The following is a 21,957-nucleotide window of genomic DNA, read 5'->3' on the forward strand; positions in this document are numbered from 1 at the left end:
ATATGAACGAAGCATATTTTTACAAGATTAAGGAGGAACTTAAAAGAAGCTAGGCTTGTGTAACATTAGTCCCTCGTCGGGTTAGATACATATTGCAAATATAAAAAAAAAGTAATATGAATGACGCAATAATTATATTCAATTGAAATTATATGAGGACAAACTGAATAGAACACACAAGGAAGAAAATGATATATTAAAAATATAAAGAAAATATAACATCCCAAATAATAAGTGTATAAAAAAGAGAAACATTAGGAAAATGAAAGAACGTATAAGGGGGTGAACCAGGAGAACAAGAAGAAATATTGAATTTCTACAGAGTATACAAGACGCATTATTATTTGACGCTTAAAATCAAGCATTCTTTGATCATGTTGATAACTATTCTGTGGTAAAACTACATTGTGAATACAGAATGTTCTTGTCAGCAGGGAACAAATGCCATGGATGGACGGAAGATCAGTGTAAGATAAAATATATAATTAAAATCACATCAACGCCGTTGTTTAAAAGATTTATTTTATAACTGCCGGTTTCCAACTGGACGATATTGGACGGACTTTGGTTGCAGTTGTGCTGTTTGGAGAGAGAGAAAAAAGAGAGGAAATCATGAGACTGTAATATCGATACGTTTCTAAATGATTATTCGTAAAAACATATCCATCAATTCAAAAGATTGAGATTTTTAAAAACTACTTAAATATTATACTCCTTCCTCATGATGTAATCTACATTAACCACCAATAGCTGTTGGTCAAGGGGTATGTGTACTGATGAAACTTATTTATCATAAATGTTGAAAAGTTGAAGATTCTGGGGATTTATTCAGTCAACCCCCCCCCTTCCTTTACGAAATAATTGTGTTTTTATCTTCTTCTCTCTATTCACCTTTGGCACAGCCATGGAAACTTTTACTTAACTTTCGGGGCCAGTTACCTATATAAATATAACTCAACCTCAACCAGAACAAGAAGAACAAACATTGTCATGGTAATCAACTAATTTAATAAAGGTTTACCTTTTCTGTATGAAAATGAACACACCAATGATAATGGTAATGCAAACGACGACGGAAGACACGACGATCCCGACGATGACCGCGGCTGACAATTCGGACGGAGCACTCACGACCTCTCCCATAACGATTTCCTCGATGGTCATATTGAGTTCGAGTTCAATGGTGTCGAGATTTTCTGTGACTGCGGAATACAGGGCTTCCTGATCAAGATAGGAGACTGAAAACAAAATAGTAAAAATAATAATAATTCGTCTGTGTTAAATATTCAGAGCTTTAAGAGAGGTAACATCCAGTGGCGTAATGAGCCAAAAATGTTGAGGGGCCAGATATGGCGTATCGAGCAAATTTTTTTTTTGAAGTTGCGAGGAAGCGAAGGAAGCAAGTAAAATTTTCGACATTTTTATTTTAAAAAAAATCAAATTCGCGATGGACTTTGTCATAATAATTCAGTCAAAAATATCACATTTCACCCTTCTTTCTCTTTCATTTTCTTTCCCTTTCTCTCTCTCTCTCTCTTTTTGTTGGTCGTGAAAAACCTTGGGGGTAAGCGCCCAAGACCATCTGTACGCCACTGGTAGAAAAAACTTATAGAACAAGAGCAATTTTTAGGGTTCTGAAAGATATTTTATTTGGTTTACACTATTTGTATGAACACTATAATAGGAGGTTGCTCTCTACAAACTCCGCTTTTTAGAAGCCTCCTCCATTCCCAACCTGCTTTTACGATTATTTCGATTATAATGTACGTAGAAATTTTCTTTCTTATTGCTAAAATGTATTTCAAGATGTATGGAACAAAACATATTGTAAATGTTGGAATAGAAATAACGAAATGAAATCAATTTGCATTTTCAAGAGAGCCGGAAGATAATGCTTCAAAAAGGGAAATAATTATGCACATTAGACAAATAAAAGAAAAAAATACATACGAGTCATCAATAAACAGACTTGTTTACATAAACATGACTTATAGAATATATTGCAAAATTTTGGTTTCATGTTCAAGAAAAACCTTTAATTGCTTTCTACATGTTTAAAGTATTTCTTGTAATATCGCATTTTAACTTTAACCAGTTAACATGATTGATGAAAATGTAAACAATAAAAATTTCAGACGCATGGGTTTACTGTGTAGGATGAAATAGTCAACATGTATTCAAACTCATTGTTTTCTCCTTTTATATATTAGCTACCAACCAACTGATTTTAATTAGTTTTGAATACCTTCAGTTTCACTTGATCTCTTTTGAATATTTGACAAAGTCAACCTTACGCTCCGTCGACGTCTGCTGAGTGATCCCGAATTACACAGCTCCGTCGATAGAGGGGGCGTGACCAGAAGCATAACGGAGAACGATTGGTCGCTCGACCCAGAGGCCGTGGTTTCTTCGGGATAGCCGACTGCGATGGCGATGTCGGTCTCATTCACGTAATCGAGGATTTCTTCACTGATTTTATGAATGGAATCGAAAGAAAGGGATATTATACAGGAGCGAAAGATAGAAATAAAAGGTCAATAAGAATTTCAACTTTTTTATAACCCTATCACCAATTTTACAAAACGTCCCTGAGCCACTCAACTGCATTGATTTAACAAGAATTAAAGTTTACCCCTATTTTAATCAGTCCAATTCACACAGTTCCACATTATTTCTATATACTTATAGGGGGAATAAAGCTTGCACTAAAATAACTGAAACCATTGAAAAATATACCCATAATCTCTTAGTGTATTAAATGTTCCGGTGTCTGACCGTATGATGGCGAAGGGCAAACGAAGAGAAAACACATCAACATACTAATCCTATTCATTTTTGTTCAAATTTGTTTATTTCATTTTCAACAGAGCTAAATAAAATGGTCGTAAATATTTACAATGACATTTGCAAATGAAACTTATACAAACAATATAAATTGAGGTAGGTGCGATGTATGATAGTTTTTCATATACGTAAAACAAACTATTATACGAAAGCAAATTATCATTCACATTATAAAGATCTGAGAAAACGGAGGGATCCACTAAATAGCAAATGCTTGCAATGTGTGGACCCCTCTAAAAATTATTGTAGAATTGCCTACATACACAGATACAGACATGTCGACATAATAACCATATTATGTCGACATGGCGAGATACGGTTGAATTATAAAACGTTATATGTCAGCATAGCGAGATATTTCATCTTGCCAAGTCGACTTAAAAAACATTATTTGTCGACATGATATGAAATGTCCAAGGCCCGGCGAGAGTCCAAATATCTCACCAAGTTGACATATAACTTTTTATAAGTCGACTTGGCAAGATAGAATATCTCGCCATGTTGACATATAACTTTTTCAAAGTCGACTTGGCGAGATAACGTATCTCGCCATGTCGACATAATAGGGATATTATGTCGACATGGCAAGATAAAGTATCTCGCCATGTCATCAAGTCGATGGCACTTTAAAGGCCCCGTATCATTTCATATTAGAGGCAGTTTGAAATAAGTGATTACCTGTTCTTTTCTCCCTGGTTTGGACAGCAGACTGAGAAGTTGATGTTACACCAGTCTGTAACAATCTCAGCAACCACCCGAAGAAGCAGACCTCTTATTGACTGCCACTGGTAATAACCAGGTATTCAAACAGATGCAAGTTCGTGTTATTTAAAGGTCAAGTCCACCTCAGAAAAATGTTGATTCGAATCAATAGGGAAAAATCAGACAAGCACAATGCTGAAAATTTCATCAAAATCGGATGTAAAATAAGAAAGTTATGACATTTCCAAGTTTCGCTTATTTTCAACAAAATAGTTATATGAACGAGCCAGTTACATCCAAATGAGAGATTCGATGATGTCACTCACTCACTATTTCTTTTGTTTTTTATTGTTTGAATTATACAATATTTCAATTTTTACGAATTTGACAATTAGGACCTCCTTGCCTGAAGCACAAAATGTTAAAATAATGGAATTCCACGTGTTCAGGGAGGAATGAAACTTCATTTCACATGACAATGACGAGAAAATAACAATATTTCATATTTCATATAATAAAATACAAAAGAAATAGTGAGTGATGTCATCAACTCTCTCATTTGGATGTAACTGGCTCGTTCATATAACTATTTTGTTGAAAATAAGCGAAACTTTAAAATGCCATAACTTTCTTATTTTACATCCGATTTTGATGAAATTTTCAGTGTTAAGCTTGTTGAATGTTTTTCTTTTTATTCAAATCAAGTTTTTGTTGGGGTGGACTTGTCCTTTAAATTAGCCATGCATTTGAAGGAACCTCTCAAAGTAAAATGATGTTCAGAATAATTCGCATTCAGAATTTAAACAAAGAAGTAATTTGTTACTTGATAGCCGATTGGAACTCTTATTTGATTATACATTATTTATACAAACTTGATCCATGCGTAAGTATAAAGTGTATGGAATATAATTATGTTTCAAATGTTATGTTTCGAATCTTAAAATGGATAAGTCAAAATAACCCTAAATATGCATTCCATGAATAAAATGGTCAGAATTGATTCAAATTGAAGGTCAAAATAACGAAAAAAACATAGTTCTGAGAATGGAAACGTTTCAAGATGATCACACGTGAGGTCCGTAACACAAAGCCAAGCAATTTCTCTACGATTGATTACATTGGCTACAATGTAAAATCAATCATAAGAATCAAGTGTACAGTTAATCACTAACTTTTGTGTTACGGACCCCTGATCAGCTTATTTAGACATTTTTTTTCTCCTGTACGACCTATTCTGCTCCTTTTTTTTATTTTTTGGTTCTTGTTGACTCATTATGACATATACTAAACACACATGGTTATCGGACCGAATCTATCTAGGAGTTACGATATTCGTTATTGCTACTTGCATGATAATTATTATCTTACTTGTATTTTGTTGTTCCTAATAGCCGAATAGTTATGAATATAAATTGTGTTATTACAAAATGTCTCAGTATGTATCGCATTCGACACCACTTTTCGTGTAATTGCCAGATGTAATTTAATACACACGAGATGTTAGAGAATCGCGTACTCTCTAAATTGTTTTCGATTATGAAGAAATCGAAAATAATTATGATTGAAAATATAACTCAAGAGATTTATGTATTAATTTTCTTCTCAATTTCAATCTTATGGATAAATATCGAATCTAACAAATCTATAATTTTCTCTTAACTGATACATGTTTCATCACTGAAAAATGATAACGATCAGTTCGATTTATTTACCATGTCGATAGATGCTTGAAGTGTAATTTCAACACCATATTGGGCTTCCGACTCTAAATCTGTATGAAAATGAAATATAAAACTTAAAGATAATACAGTTGCATGTGCAATAATTGAATAAACTTCACACAATTTTCAAAGGCTTTTGTGTCGTCATTCTAGAATACAGATGACAAAGGGTTAGCGCGTCAAGAATGCTCAGACTACTTTATTAATCCTTCAAAACTCATATCTCTGATCGTCGTTATATGATTTTATGTTATTTTAATGAGCTAATTGGACAAGAGAGTATTTGATTTCTGATGTTGTCATCCCTCTCCCTTCTCCCTTTATCGGTGATAGCTGGTGGAATTAAGAATTTAGAAAGGTTATTAGATACAACATTCTCATGCAATTGCAGCATGTCTTAATTAATCAAAGCTCCAAGAACATAGACAATTATCAGGTTTATTGGCTCTCAGTAACCTGGTAACTCCATCCGCAGACACTAGGACGCAATCAGCCTTATAATTATATTGCGCTTTTTTTATTAGATCATTGATGTTTATATCAAATTTAATTGTGTGGTATTATGTAATTTCAAAACTATAATCACAAACTACTTAAGAGATGGGAGTGTTTGATGCCTTTCTGAGTATAATCACCGATGAAAACTGTATTTCCACAAAAAAAAATAATATTAGATTGAATATAGTGTATAATCGTGTTTGATTTATTTCATTCAACCTTTTCAGCTCAGATAGAATGACTACATACATATCCAGATGTATGTTATAAATTCAAGAAGTAGGTAAAGTTATTTCCACAAAAATTAATATTAGATTGAAAATAGTCTATAATCGTGTTTGATTTATTTCATTCAACCTTTTCAGCTCAAATAGAATGGCTACATACATATCAAGATGTAGATTATGAATTCAAGAAGTAGGTAAAGTTTATTTCCACAAAAAAAATATTAGATTGAAAAATTCTACAATATCAAAAGACTTGATTTATAATTATACGAGAGTAACAGTTTCACTGCAAATTTTATTTGCTATCTCGACTAAAAAGGATCGTTAATAAGAAGACCTGATGACATGACCAAATTAAAATTAATCCAGAAAACTTACTTTGACACGCGTCTCCCTGATATCCATTGGTGCATCGACAAGTACAGGAAACTTCTTCAAACGTTCCGCCATTTTGGCAGATGATGTCATCACATCCAGCATTGGTATCAGCAGAGACTGTGGTACTTTCACCGTTATTTTGACCGGTAGAAGAAATCGATACTGTCATTGGTTGGTTCATTGACAAATTGAAGAATAAAAAAAAATCTTTTGAAACAGTAAGGTTACTGAACATATTTAATAAAGTAAATAATAGTTTAACATTTTGGGGATGGTTGTCGTGATGAGTAATGCTTGGGGTAAGGTTGTATTGGGAACGTGAATATAAGGAGGTCCCTGAATTTTATATGAATGAATAATAAGGATTAACATTATATATCTCTCTAAATTGTATTATGACATTTTTGCTGAAAGCATTCCAAGCATTTTTCAGACAAGTGAAAGCTATGTATCTTGTAAAATGAGGATCCCTGCCTTTTTTCGTCAATACGTTCTAAATTGTTGATTAAGATCTATGTTGATTGGAGTTTCAGTCATCTGCTTGAATCACATTTACCAGATCGTATAAAAGATAAATCAACGATGGTGCTTAACATTCTAAATCGAAAGATCACCTTCAGTGGTGGAGGAAAATGTCAACGGTGGCGGTGTCGTCTCACTAGCAAACGTTGTTTCGTCACCCATTAAAGCTGAAGTCGTCATCAAATGAGACGTTGTGCTCAAGGGTTGTGTTTCAACTGCGCTCATTGTCTCTGTCGACGTCAAGGACGGAACAGAAGTCGAGCCGTCCTGTTGATCAGGACTGCTAGTCGTCATTGTCGCTGTCGACGTCGTGGACGGAACAGAAGTCGAGCCGTCCTGTTGATAAGGACTGCTGGTCGTCATTGTCGCTGTCGACGTCATGGACGGAACAGAAGTCGAGCCGTCCTGTTGATCAGGACTGCTAGTCGTCATTGTCGCTGTCGACGTCGTGGGCGGAACAGAAGTCGAGCCGTCCTCTTGATTAGGACTGCTGGTCGTCATTGTCGCTGTCGACGTCATGGACGGAACAGAAGTCGAGCCGTCCTCTTGATCAGGACTGCTAGTCGTCATTGTCGCTGTGGACGTCGTGAGCGGAACAGAAGTCGAGCTCTCCTCTTGATTAGGACTGCTGGTCGTCATTGTCGCTGTCGACGTCATGGACGGAACAGAAGTCGAGCTTTCCTCTTGATCAGGACTGCTAGTCGTCATTGTCGCTGTCGACGTCGTGGGCGGAACAGAAGTCGAGCTGTCCCCTTGATTAGGACTGCTTGTGGTCATCGTCGTAAGAGTCGAATTAGTGGATACTTGTGTTGTAGAAGAACCTGGTAGGCATAATAATAATAATAATAATAATAGCCAATGTTTATGAAGCTCTTTTCCCAGAATGGCCCAAAGCGCGTTACAGCATATTATTACCCCTGTCATTGGATTCATTTCAATCAAGCACGAAAAGTGCACAATTTCCACTCCCTGGGGAGCATTCCTTGCATTCGTCGCAGCCACATTATGGCGCTGGCAAAATCAAACATACAATATCTTTCGCATCCTACCGGGTACCCATTTAGCACCTGGGTCGAGAGTGGCAAAGTGTGGATTAACGCCTTGCATAAGGACGCTAGACCGCGGTGGGATTCGAAAACACGACCCTCTGTTTACAACGCGAGAGTCAAAACCACTACACCACGGCTCTTCCACACCTTTAGTTTAGGGTTGTACTTGAAATTCGATTTGACTCATAAACAACTAAAGTCCCTTATTCGATTTAGATGTGATTGATAATTCACGCTTATTTTGTCCTAGCATTTCTAAACAACCATTCTAATATTCCAACTTATTTAGTTATTAAAAAGAATTATATGTTTTGTGATTTGCATATACTATTACGATCCGTTTCTATTCTTTATTTTTCGTTCATGTTCAGATTTATCTTACCTTTTAATATTTGCTGTTTTATTTGTTTCACAAAGTACTGCCCCAATTGCTTTTAATAGTGTTTAAATAAGGTTCCATCAATCAATCATATTGAATGGAGGTTTTCATTTGTCATGCTGTCACCATATTATAGTTTGCGACGATTTGTTTTATTACTTTTGTCATTCTTACATTTAGCATATATGATTAACGTATATTCGAGACATATTTATCTGGAAATGAGAACTGAAGGGTTTGCCATTATACTCTCATCGTCACCCTCCTGTCCTTATGTTGCCAAAACCTGGCAATGAGGGCAAATTGACAATTTACTAGAAGGGGACCACTCACTTACCGCAAACGAAGTCTTGGTCTGCAAGGTCTATAAAAAGAAAACCAATGAAGAGCAGAAATAAGAAAAATAATCACTTAATTTATGTTAGCTTTAAAAACTGATTTTTTTTCGAGCGAGATTGCTAAATATTCTCAGAGTATTGAAATTCACCTCTTGGACAGAAAATGATTGATAAAGTATGACATGTAGAAATATATATATATATATATATATATCAAATAAATAATTCACAGTATTCAATTCCATTAGTATTCATTGCAAAACTGAAATTTAACACACCAACGAACTCAGATATAATCATCGAGATGAACTTACTGCATAGACCACACATGTATGGGCATCTTTTGGGCACTGCGTTGTGCACGCCACAGTATTCTGGTCCTGGCCAGCCTGGGCTATTCCAGCAGTACTGGTGGGTGTCAGCACATTCAGCTGGAAATTGTAAAATTAGAAAATGAACTACTAAAGAAAGTGGCACTAAATAAAGAATAGTATTAATACCGCCGCCCCCCCCCCCTTGAATAAGGAGACATAAACGCGTGTGGTATAGAAGGTTTATATTGTTTTTCCGATAAGTGAGTTTCTTCCTTTTTTAGCTTGATGATCAATTAAATTTCTATTAATGTGGAGATTTGAATGAATTTAAATGGTATCATTGAATGTGGAATAAAAGGGGAAAGATATTGCGAATATTGATAGAATATTGAGCTTGATGAGAATACGAATAACACAGAAAATCTGATGAAGCTGAATGGATGACGATGGCATGAAATATATACCAAACACTCTATATGGTTAAGAAAATTTGAATTAGTATAAAAGATAAGTTGTTGATTGCCGTGGTTTGACTTTCAGGCAATCATTACGTAGGGCCTACCTGGATATCGAATTAATATCAGATTAATTGAAAAGATTTATCCGAGTGATATATTAAAACAACAATCGTGTATGTTTACAAATTTGGCTATTACGCGCTTAAGTTAATCAGTTGAAAATACTGAATCATTGGCTTTAGAAGACTATAGGTTAATATGTTAATAGATTAAATATTAATAAGTTAAATATAATAAATTAAATATTAATAAATGATATGTTAATCGATTAAATATAAAGTCAATCAATTTTATTTACTCGAGCAATCAGTGCCGTACCACCCATCTCGGCATTCACATGTACAGTTATCTGATATTGTGGCGCAGTTCTCACAAGAGACTCGACACTCTGAAGTAAAAAAGACACACATTAAAAACAAGTTCAAAACTATAAAACTTTTGATAAAAGATATACTATCGATTTCTAGTATGTTAATTCACACAAATGGCAGTATTTATCTCCCCTTGTGAATTTATAATTTTTGAGGACATATAATGATTTTATAGTTCATCATTGAACATATTGGTGTTGATGATATTGATATATTGATATCAAACTTGCTTTGTATGAAATTGATGTTATACAAAAAGCGACTTGTAAGTTGTAAACATGAATATGATTACATATACTTTTTATTTTGCTTGGAACAAATGCGTTTCATTTGGATCATACTACTGAAAAAAAAATAAATGGAAACGAAACCTTGATTTGAATCAAGTCAAATTCTCGTCACACCTTACTCTAATCAAAACCTATAATGAAATCTAAAAATAATTTTATTGATCTTCAAAAGAACACAAAGTTAACAAATAAAAATTTTGTACTTCATATTCATACATTTATTGATAACCATTGAAAGTTTTTATTTTCGGTTTGTATCGATGTATGCCCAGAAAGTATTAAAGAGATCTCAAGACAACATTTCACTGCTCCCATTTACAATAAAATTTCGAAGTATTCTTCGAAATAGATTTAGACTTTACTTAATAGTACAAATTAAAGCCAACATTACGTCTGTCTAATCAAGATTAAGATAAATTGAGGTTGATCTTACCACATCCTTGCTCTTCCAGAGAACATTCATCTGTGAGAGAGAAAAAAAGGCGAACAATATTTACAATCTTGGAGAAAGATCTTTAAAAACTATCAATTCGATTAGTGTATTACTAGCCCCCCCCTCGAAACATTTTCCTAATATCTTACTGTATTCTTCTTCAGTTCTTCAGACCTCATTCCCATTCTACGCCAAGTTGTTTATTTATTTTTAGCGATTATATCCAAGAAATTTTCTATGAAAATGATGTTTTTTAGATGTTTTTTACGCATTACCACCCCCGCCCCCCCCCCCGTCCCCCACAGAGAAAAGTTTAATATAATTGCATAAAATGATTACTATATATTGATTTACATAGTTATTGATATCCATTAAAATGATGGAATAAATAATTGACATGACTATGTATTGGAAAGTATACTATTAACAATAAGCAGTCCCAATAAATCTCTTAAATGAATGAAACTAATGCCAAAGATATTTAAGTTGTAACTTTAAAATCCATTAAGTTATCATGTATGTCTTTGGAGGCAAGATTATTTTGGTTCGAAACATACTGCAAAGATTGTTGTAACAGAGTGCTACTCCTGAATCGCATTGAGTACAGCTTGGACCATCATCATAAGGCTGTGATCCAACGTAGTTACCTCTGATAAATAAAAAGAAGGAAAAAGGGATAAAAAAAATCGTTTTTACATGTTTTATGTTTCACTATTCATCCCTCGTTTTATTTTATTTTTTTTATCAGTTTATAGTTCAAGAACATTTTTCCCAATATCATCAGCAATTAATGAATTATATCTTTTGGGGGAAGCCTCTTGTCTGAATCTGAAATAGTATGAAAAATAATCCGCCTTTGTCATTATGGTGTGACATACAGGATACGTGTATCCACATATCAGTGAAATACTATTGATTCTTTAAAAAAAAATAGATTCTGCCAATGTCCAATATGTTGTTTTGTTTGTCAACAAATCAAACATGTATTTTATCTATAATGCCTGTATTTCGATTGGATGAGAAAAAATACTTCGTTTTGTGGGTCATATTATACAAACTATTTTACACTCTGAAATGTAAGGATTTTAATTAGGTCCAGGTGGACTGGATCAATCGAATTTTGAAATATCAAGGGATTTAAATTTGAATCCTTTCAGATTTGGAAATGAATATTTGAAACTAAATCTCAAATTTGACTGGTTCCTAACTACAGTCCACCTAGATTTATTTTAAATCAGTTTAGATCCCTGCAATTAAGAGTGTAGACCCAACCCTAAAAAAGGAAAAACACGGTAAAAAAAATATAGCATTTTGTTCAAGCTTGTCACTCTAAAAACAAGTTGTTAAAACTTCTTTCTAATTTTTAAAAACCCTTCAACAACTTGTTTAAAAAGTGTAAACAAATGTTTAAAAAGTATAAACAATAATTTTAGAGTGACGGACTTAAAATCGTGCTTAAAATTTGGAACAGCGTATTACAGTGAAAGATCGTTACTAACAATTTTTTTAAATTTCATTTACTTACGCAGGTCCGTAGTTACATGTGATAATGTAGACATTTGTATAGTTGGAGCTTTCTGATGTAGCAAACTCACAGAGTGACCTTCCGCACCCAACTGCATAGGAGGAAGCCCATACTACCTGCATATTCAAATGGAAAACACCAACCCCTAAATTAGCATTCAATTATATTTCTTATGAGCAGCGAACAGTGAGTATTGAATCACTTTCAATTATTCTGATTTTATTATTATGTATGCACTTCCAACAAAATGGTTTTACATTCAATGAAAATTCTAAACAAAAATACGTAAGAATAAAGACATTTTTAATGACTAAAATCGTTATTTTATATTATTATTTTATAGAATAACAAAAGCCAACGACTAAAACAAAGCAAGCGATATATATAGCTTGTTTTCTTTTATCTATTTAAAAAAAATCATGCAAAACGCATGCTTTGATACCCAATTTCGATTATCCACAGTTTATATGATACATTATTTAAGATTAAATATCAAATTGGTACCAAAAGGTTTGATGAAGTTAATAATTATCTGATCATATCCAGCTTTTACCTGGGTATAATGACCACAAACATAGCTGCATTCCGTTGTGCTGTAATCGTAGTATTGAACTTCATTGTACCAGGCCTGGACCGCCCCCGTCCCGTCGGGGGCGTTCTTCCCCGCCGACCCCAACCATAGGTTCTGCCCCAATGTGCTGAATGGTGAGATGTTATCGGGTTGACCGTGGGCGAAGTAGCAGGTATCTGACCACTCTTGAGCCATGATAGCCAGGTCGTCATCCCAGATCTACAGAAAAAAAAATTACGAATAAGTGTAAATCCTAGTTTATTGATGTTTAGGATAATATATATATATTTTTTGGGGGGAGACTAAGAAGTGTTTTGGTGGAGGCGCTTTGCAAACAAATAGCAATAAAACATTTAAAAAAAAAAGGAGAAGGGGGGTTAAAGACATACTCGCTGCAGTTACAATGTTAAAAAACATGTCCCATAACCCAAACTATGTCATTTTCTATCAAATGCTTTAGGGCTCAAGCCCTTGCCTAAATGGCGTAATGAGCCAAAGATTTTGAGGGGCCAGACACAGCGTAGTGGGAAAAAATATGCATTATTTTCTTACCTCTTTGATACAAAAAAATTTAATTGTGTTATATATTTCCCTCGCCCTTTCATTGGCCTTTTCTCCTTTTTTCCTTTGTCGTGATTTTTTTTTTGGGGGGGCGTGGTCATGGTCTTCCCAAAGCGCCCCATCTGTACGCCAGTGTCTTGGCCCTATAATAATTATCCTGCTAGATTACTTACTGTATTGTATTTGCCTGTAATTTATGAAGATAACTTGGTATCTTACAGACATACTTATAATATGTCGGGAACTACACGAATAAGTCTTTCAGTATTTAGGAACGATTTTTGTTTACAAAATATTCTTTATATTTTTTACATTTTAAAATATAACTGATGATGACGACGACGACGACGACAATGATGATGATGATGGTACCGATGATGAAGATGGTGATGGTGATTATGATGATGATGATGGTGATGATGATGACGATGATGATGGTGGTGGTGGTGCCGGTGTTGGAGATGGTAGTAGAAGTGGAAGTGGCTGTGGTGTTTCATGTAAGTGGTTCATCTTAATTTGAAAGCTGCAATAAATATCTAAAACCATTTTCCATCACAGATTTATTTTCCCAAAACCTGCCAATAAATAGAGACTTATAAATCTTGTCCTAAATCTCGTCCGTTGATGTTAACGAATTGGTGCGAAAAACATCAATTGTTTGGGGCTGGTCTGTATTTGTATTTACTCTTACTACACCATTTATTGTGACTGAGACAATGTGCTTTCAACTACCAGTCAGATACTGTGTTTGATAGGTAGGCAAACAGACACTTGAGCTAAATTTACACCTACTTAATTGAATTTCATTTATTCTGATCGTCGGGAGACAGTTTTCAGCCCAAGGACTCCTCTTATAGACACCTAAAGATGTTCTAAGGTAAAAAGCCAAATGAAACAAATGGATACATACTGTTACGTAATATAAAAGAAGACAGACCTTGGGTTCACATAGAGGAACGCTTTTCATGTTAAACTTTTTTATTAGAGTATCTAATACAGAATCCCACTTAATTACGATGCCATCATGCATGGCCATAGTAACGTTTAACAAAAAATTGTCATGGAGCTCTTTTCTAGTATTTATTCAATGACGACTAACGATCGATTGAAAATTAATAAATAAATCGATATCAGTCATATCTATCTATCTATCTATCTATCTAACTCCCTCTTTATCTTCTTCTTTTTCTTCTTCTTCTTCCTCCTCCTCCTCTTCTTCTTCTTTCTTCTTCTTCTTCTTCTTCTTCTTCTTCTCTTCTCTTTTCTTCTTCTCCTTCTTCTTTCCCCTTTTCTTCTCCTTCTTCTTCTTCTTCTCCTCCTCCTTCTTCTTCTTCTTGTTTCCCTCCTCCTCCTTCTTCTTCTTCTTCCTTTTCTTCTCATCATCCATCGTCCTTCTTATCCTTTTGTATTATTTTATTAATGTTTCTGTTTATCTAAACATTATAGTTCTTGATTTTTATATCATATACTGTTATTTGTTCTATCTCTTTCTTATCTTATATGGTTTATACTCTATATATTTCGTTATTTATCATATATCACTCTATTTGTCTTTTAAAATATATCTTAATTTCAATGATGGTGGAAAAACTCAATATCAGATTAAGTCAAATCTTTGCCTTTGCCTAATTTATATCAAGAATGTTGAAGGGCAAGTTCGAATGAAAATTTATTTTCCTTTACTCAACATCGTATATGATTACAATGAAAAAAAGGAATATTCATAACAACTTTATAATTTATACAAAGAATGTGGGCGTAGACATAAAATAAATTGCTTGACCTGAGGAACTGGTTTGTAACAGTTAAAAGCTTATAACTGCACCTAAAGGATTGTAATACATCAAGATCGACTGTGAATGGTGGATTTGTATTTAATCTTAAGAATCAACTTTTAAATGAAAAGATATAAGGTCTAATCTTTTAGCTTTATATCTAAATCCACAAAGTTTAAATCTAACTGTAACAGTATTTGGTTGGTCACTATTGACAGCCGATCTGAATCTATTTTAAATTATTGGATTTTAGACTGTGTGAATGAATATCATCGACAATAAAAATACCCAGTGATTATCTTTAGCTTATATATACGCCAAGGTAGGTGCAATATATTTTCACCGTCCGGCTTTTATTACAGGTATATTACCAAAATAAAATGAAATGTTATAAAACATAACATTTTCACACTTGGCTTTTCGTTTGGCTAAATACAGTATTTCCAACGAATGTTTAGAGATATTTATGTACAGTAGACTTTTAGATTTGAAAAATAATGAACATCGATTTTTAAATCTTTTGTTTTATTTTCTCATTTATACAAACAGTAATAAATTTGAATCGTATTTGACAAAACACCGAATAAATATTTGTTCAGAAGCTTAATGAGGCACTGTCCTTTTTGTCCACGTCTCATTTTTTGCCCTTGGTAGTGAAACCTTGGGGTCATGCCCTGAAGCCACCCCCCTCCCCATTTATATGCCAGTTGAGCTGGAATAATGCACTTTAAAAGGAGGTGATCAGTTGATGAAAATTACTAACGCCAACAAAATACTCTTCTTCTAGGAGAAGTGAACTGTATTTTAAATCACCTTTTTCTTGTTTTCCCGTTTTCCGATTAAGTCTGTATTTTCTTATTGACAGATTACGTATATTATTTTGTTATTATGTCAGATACCCTCATTATTGAGGACATTTCAGTCTTGTATTTAGTTTTTACTATTCTAGATTCCATTTTATTTCGAAACTCATTTAGCATTCAATTATATTGAAAATAAATTGTTTCCTTGTTTATGACATGTTAACAACTTGGTGCATACACTGTAAAAACTGTGGTGTTAAAACTCACACCAATTTGTGTTAATAGAGGACCACACCCTGAGGTGTTAAAATAACACCCTAGAGATTGAACATAACACCAAAGAGTGTAAATGTAACAACCATAGGTGGTGTAATAACACCTATAACACCAGCAATTTAACACCGGTGTAAAATAACTGGTGTGTTCCTCTATGTACACCGATTAACACCACAGTTTTTGCTGTGGACGTTTCTGGAAGCAGTAACCAATATCCATTATATTCAAGCAGTCAAGTCTATATGTTACTGTTATCATTTTCTCACCATGAACTCCATATTGGAAGCTTCTGGGGATACCTGTCCTCTTAATTCATTATGCTTATCGACGAGTGACGCGCTCTCTTCCGACGAGAAATCCGTAGATCTACGATACCGACGTTGACTCTGGACTTCAGATGCTATTCCATCATCATTGACGTTACCTGGGAGTGTATTATCGAAGTCATCGATGCCTGTTTTATGGGCTCTTATCCCGAAGACAGGAGGGTCATCTCGAGTTCGATGTAAGGGTGGTCCAAGGATGAAACTTTCATTTGATTCGAATCCTTTGCATCTCGTCAACAACACGCTCATAATCATACCAACCAAGAAGACGAGGTTGTATATTGACATATTTTCCATCCTTTCCATTTTTTTCTCCCTCATCTGTCATCGAAGCCTGCTATTCCATCGTTTATATATCTCATCTTGGATTTCCAATAATGGGCATTTAAAAGAAGACTCCTGCAAAATCCTTTTTGATTAAACAGTGATCAACCCGTGTTCATTCGGGTTTCTCCGATTGATTCGAATTTGGCATGAGAGCCCCAAACACATATGTAAGTGTAAATAAGTAATCTAATTGTTTGAAGGAACCAACGGGAGTTTGTCCACAATAGTCCTCGAAACTTTATCTTGACACTTGTTACCAAGACCAACGGATATTTTGGTGAAACATGCATGCACTGCTGCCGGCAGAATATACAGATTACCTCATGCGTAGATGGCGCTCCTACCGTATGTGCCTTGCACTGATGGCAGTGGTGATGCAGCCAAAAGTATGTCTTTGCCCCGCCTTCATCTAAGTCCTACAAGATCCCGGACAAGATCTAAGATCTACAAAGGCTTATAAACAATTTGAAGAAAGAGTACCATGATTAGGCAGACGGTATAAGGAAAATCACATTCTTCGAAAGTTCCCTATTTGCTAATATCAGCTACTTCGATCAGAGAAAGACTTGATAACAAACTTCATTATGAACAAAGACAGTGGCGTAAAAATACGGGGGTTGGTATGGGGGCACGTGCCCCCCCCCCCCCAAAAAAAAAAAATTGGCTGGCCCCCCCAAAAAAAACGGGGAAAAGGAGAAAAAGAGGGAGAAAGGGAAAGAAACGTAGTGGAAAAGAAGAAATTATTGTTCATTATAATGTTAGATTATATTTTGATTATGTAATGTTACATTACATAAAAAAAACAATTTAATAACTTTATGAAACATAATTTGCTCAGGGCCTATGTCTACATTGTTCCTGGTGCTTGCATTGTCTGTTCAACGAGATATATAATCCTGTTGTAGTAAAACCTCCCGTTTTCAAGTCAATACTACATCAAACATATTTCCTCGCATTTCGACCTATTATTGTTTTATGTAGTGACATATGCTTCTTTTTTTCATGACTACTTAAAGTGATTGCCACATTTTAAGGTCTTAGTATAAAACATTTCCTGTCCGCGCTTACGTTCGCAGTAGTGGATTGGTGAGATATGTCTGCTCTTCATGAATTCCTAAAATAAGTCCTTAAAATGTCCCTTTTTCTGATCTGAATATAAAACATTTCATTGTGCGCTTCGCGCTGACATCATTTTGAGCCTTAGAATGCCCCTCTTCAGGTCTGAAATTCTTAACTTTTCAGCTCGCGCTCGCAATATTTGATTAGTGAGATGCGTATGATAATCATGATTACATTTACTACAAAAAGTGCTTCATGTGTCTAGATGTAATTCTTACAAAATCAGCATGCGCTTGGCACTCGCATTAGATGACTATGGTGAGATATGTGTACCCTTAATGGATTTCTAAAAAAAATAATAGTCCTTAAAATATTTGCATAATTTAGTTAGTGAAATACCTATGGTCTTCGTGAATTCCTATACAAACAAGCCTAAAAATGTCCCTCTTCAGGTCGGAATTTCCAAAATTTTCTGCTCGCGCTTTGCGCTCGTAATATTTGATTAGTGAGATGCATATGTTAATCATGATAACAATGACTACAAGTGCTTCATGTGTGTAGATTTATATAATTCTATTAAACAAAATCAGCAAGCACTTGGCACTGGTATTGAGTTGAGTTTGAGTTTGATGTTTTATTATTAAAAAAAAGTATAAGTAACAAAACATTGCGAAACTGAAAGTTTTACAAAGGTATTAAATGGATAAATGGGACCAGAAATGCTATTTGTGTCTGGTACCATTAACACATATAAGTAGCACAACAATGAGAATACAGTATGATATACATATGAATAAATGTTAAATACATACTCAAGCTACTAACTATCCTACATCGGTTACACTTCGTAATTCCGAAGGTTCTTTATTCCGAATGTCCGTAATTCCGAAACACGTAAATTGCCTATAGTATACCTCGATGTTCGTTGATCCAAAAACGTAAAAGGGTTCGTTAATCCGAACATTTGTGGCGTTATTCCGAAGGTTTGTTATTCCGAAGGTTTGATAATCCGAAAACTAAATAAGGTTCTATGTTCCGAAGGTTCGTTAATCCGAAAACGAAATAAGGTTCGTTAATCATTTCGTTTTTGGACTAACGAACCTTTGGAATTACGAACCTTCGGAAATACAAACCTTCGGAATTACGAATGTATGCGCCTACATCTTGCGGAGAATTATATTCTGTGATTAAATGCAAAGCTTTGGTATCATAACTAAATAAAATGAATCATTATCAAACATAATGTTTACAAAAAAGGCAAGAACCTTGGTTAAAAGTTCAAAATAATTTCACTAACTTTTGAGATATGGAGAGTTTTACGAAACTAATGATAATACAATATAATGAATAAATATGAATAAATGTTGAATACATACTTAATCTAATGAATAAACTATTCTACATCTAGTATGAAATACATTTTGTGATTGAATATAAATATAAGTTCTTTGGTATCTTAACTACATAAAAAGATAAATGATCATCTAACACAATCTTTATAAATAAAAAAAGAACCTTGGTTTAAAAAAAAACAAAGCAAAAACTATTCTGCGTATGTTAATCATGAATGACTTCAAGTAAAATAATAAGTATTAGATGACTATGGTGAGATATGTCTACTCTTAATGAATTCCTAAAATGTAGTCCTTAAAAATATTTAAACTTGTGCTTCGCGCTCGCATTGTTTGTGTAGCGAGACAGGTACATACCATGATTATAAAAATTTGCTTGTAATGTCCCTTTTTAGGTCTGAATATCAATAACTTTCAGCTCGCGCTTGGCGCTCTCATTATGTTACCAGTAAAATACATATCCGTTAAATGGCACTGTCTTTAAAATGCCTCTTATTTGGTCAGTATACCTGGCAACTTAGCGCGCTTCGCGCACTCACTAAGTGACTCAAAAATTTTGCTGGTGCCCCCTCCCCCAAGGCCGTTACCCACGGTACGCCGCTGAACAAAGACCTTGTCATGCTAATTGTTTAATAGCTTTTTTTTTCAAAAATAAGCTTTATGTAGTTTATGTTAATGCTACGATAGGCAACCATTATATATTTGGTAAAATTATAGAAATAATTTATCTTATTAGGTGTCAAATATGAGGGCATAACCTGACATTCATGGAAACGTGATTTTATGATTTCATGAGTGAAATGTGATGAGATGAAAGAAGAGAATAAATCTATACAGTCATAAAAGTAATTGTACTCCTGATTTTTTTTTTTTAAATGACCAAGTAGTGAACATATATATTTGAAATGTTAGATTTTTTTCAACATGCTATAGATTCAACGCTGTGATGTTTGGATTTAGTGCAACTTACAACAATGTTTCCAAATTTTGGCTTTTTTTTATCCATAATTATTATCCGGGAGACCTACCTTTCCGGGGGAATTTCTGGAAATCAAAAATTCAAGATAGTTCCAGGAAATCTGAATATAAAAAAGGTATACAATATTTTGATTTCAGTAGTTATGATGTAATGTAATAATCAGCCGCGGATCCAGGAGGGGGCCGAGCCGGCCCCGCCCCCTATTTTTTGACAACCTGCAGAAAAAAGTGTACTCTTTATCTTAATAGTAACTAAGAAAAACAAAAAGAAAAGTAAGAAAGAGGTATTATACCCATGATGTGCAATTTACAGCCTCGTTAACGGCCGGCCCGACCCCGAAAGGAAACAAGAAAAAGATGAGGGAAAGAATTGAAAAATAGACTTTATATAAAAATTTTCGCTCGTGCTTCGCGCTCGCATTGCCTGTGTAATGAATTCCATTTAAGAGGATTAAATGACACTTCATATATCCAGTTCTGAAATTAATTTACACACAATATTTTAGCTCGCACATCAAGCTTTCATTATTTTGTTTGATTTACACAAATTGTTATATCAAAATTTTCAGCTCGCGCTGCGCGCTCGCATTGTTTGATTTGTGAGATACCTATCCTGTTTGGAAATTCTTGCCAAAATTTGTCAAAATGCTTCTTTATTATGTCAGTATAAAAAAAAATTAAGCTCGTGCTTCGCGCTCGCATTTAATTGTTTGAGACACACAGCTTGTTGTTTATTTAAATAAAAACGCGCTTAGACTGTCCAGTTTTCAGGTCGGAATATCAAAAATTTTGAGCTCGCGCTTCGCACTATCATTATTTAATTGGTGATACTTGTATCCTCTTCATTAATCACAACTTGAAAAAGTCCTAATTGAGTCCCTTTTCACGGTACTATAATAAAATTTCGGCTCGCGCTTCGCGCTCGCATTGTTTAGTTGGATACTTATCTTTGTTCATGATTATAAAAACTGCTCAGAATCTTCAGTTCTAAGGACATAAAATATCAAAGAATTTTAGCTCGCCCTTCGCGTTCGCATTATATATTAAGACCACATGAGATACCTTATCTTGTTTCAATAAAAACTAACATATACTTAAGACTTCAGTCTTTAGTTAGGATTACCCCCTGAACCCCCCCCAAAAAAAAATCAGATTATAGCGGCCAATCGAGAAAAATGTTGATGAAAATATTTTAGGCTCCCCCCTATTGGCGAAAGCTGGATCCGCCCTTGATAATTCGCCCAATTTTGGAGCTCAAAGTGTTTCCGTTCGCGCTCGCGCTATGAGCTTTTCGCCTATTTCAGGAGGTGGCCGGCTAAACAAAAAATGAATTCTGGTAACTAAGACTTCTATATCATTGTCGAAAGTCTGAAAAAAATGTGACAATTCAAGGAAATCCCACTAAATATGTGGGTTTAGTTCCAGGATATTTTTTTCCACTGTATATTCTGTCGATGGCACATAGGCGACAATGGTTTTGATGAAAGCAGACGACATGATTACGGATCTGCCGCCATCAACGGTGAAATGGTAAAGAACTGGAGAAAATGAAACTTGACGTGCTGTCTGCGGAATTCGAGTCAACTCTAAGTAAAAATTCCATATATTTGCAGTAAATTCGCCATCACAACTTACGAATAGCAATTAAATGTTTCTGGTAAGTACATTAGCTTTTAATGATTTTGAAACATAACAGTTTAAGTATGAGTAGTCATTCAAAAATGAAATTGTATGTGCCCTAATACTAGTAATAAATCTTAACTTAATTGGACACCATTCCCTGCTGGCTGCACCCCCTGGCCGCGGACGCGGTACCGGGC

The 21,957-nt window shown here is 34.5% G+C and overlaps 3 protein-coding genes across 3 annotated transcripts in view; 1 reads left to right on the top strand and 2 right to left on the bottom strand.

Moving 5' to 3' along the window:
* Positions 1 to 1,017: 1,017 nt before the first annotated feature.
* Positions 1,018 to 7,462, bottom strand: LOC121409706 (cell wall protein RBR3-like). The gene is made up of 6 exons (XM_041601615.1): positions 6,985 to 7,462; positions 6,371 to 6,532; positions 5,259 to 5,317; positions 3,523 to 3,629; positions 2,246 to 2,469; positions 1,018 to 1,238 (listed from the first exon to the last, which is right to left on the bottom strand). Exons 1-6 carry the CDS (start codon positions 7,460 to 7,462, stop codon positions 1,018 to 1,020), a joined length of 1,251 nt encoding a protein of 416 aa, XP_041457549.1.
* Positions 7,463 to 8,871: 1,409 nt separating this feature from the next.
* On the bottom strand, positions 8,872 to 16,883 carry LOC121409707 (cysteine-rich secretory protein 2-like). The gene is made up of 7 exons (XM_041601616.1): positions 16,362 to 16,883; positions 12,663 to 12,899; positions 12,110 to 12,225; positions 11,142 to 11,233; positions 10,585 to 10,614; positions 9,789 to 9,878; positions 8,872 to 9,089 (listed from the first exon to the last, which is right to left on the bottom strand). The coding sequence occupies exons 1-7, from the start codon at positions 16,740 to 16,742 to the stop codon at positions 8,872 to 8,874; spliced, it is 1,164 nt and encodes a 387-aa protein (XP_041457550.1). The 5' UTR covers positions 16,743 to 16,883.
* Positions 16,884 to 21,672: 4,789 nt separating this feature from the next.
* LOC121407678 overlaps positions 21,673 to 21,957 on the top strand; it is a 50,419-nt gene continuing 50,134 nt past the window's right edge. Inside the window, exon 1 of the mRNA XM_041598863.1 lies at positions 21,673 to 21,794. The gene's annotated coding sequence lies outside the window, so the exon portion shown is untranslated. The remainder of the gene's footprint in view (positions 21,795 to 21,957) is intronic.

The sequence above is a fragment of the Lytechinus variegatus genome, chromosome 2 (assembly GCF_018143015.1).
Source record: "Lytechinus variegatus isolate NC3 chromosome 2, Lvar_3.0, whole genome shotgun sequence".
Taxonomy (NCBI): domain Eukaryota; kingdom Metazoa; phylum Echinodermata; class Echinoidea; order Temnopleuroida; family Toxopneustidae; genus Lytechinus; species Lytechinus variegatus.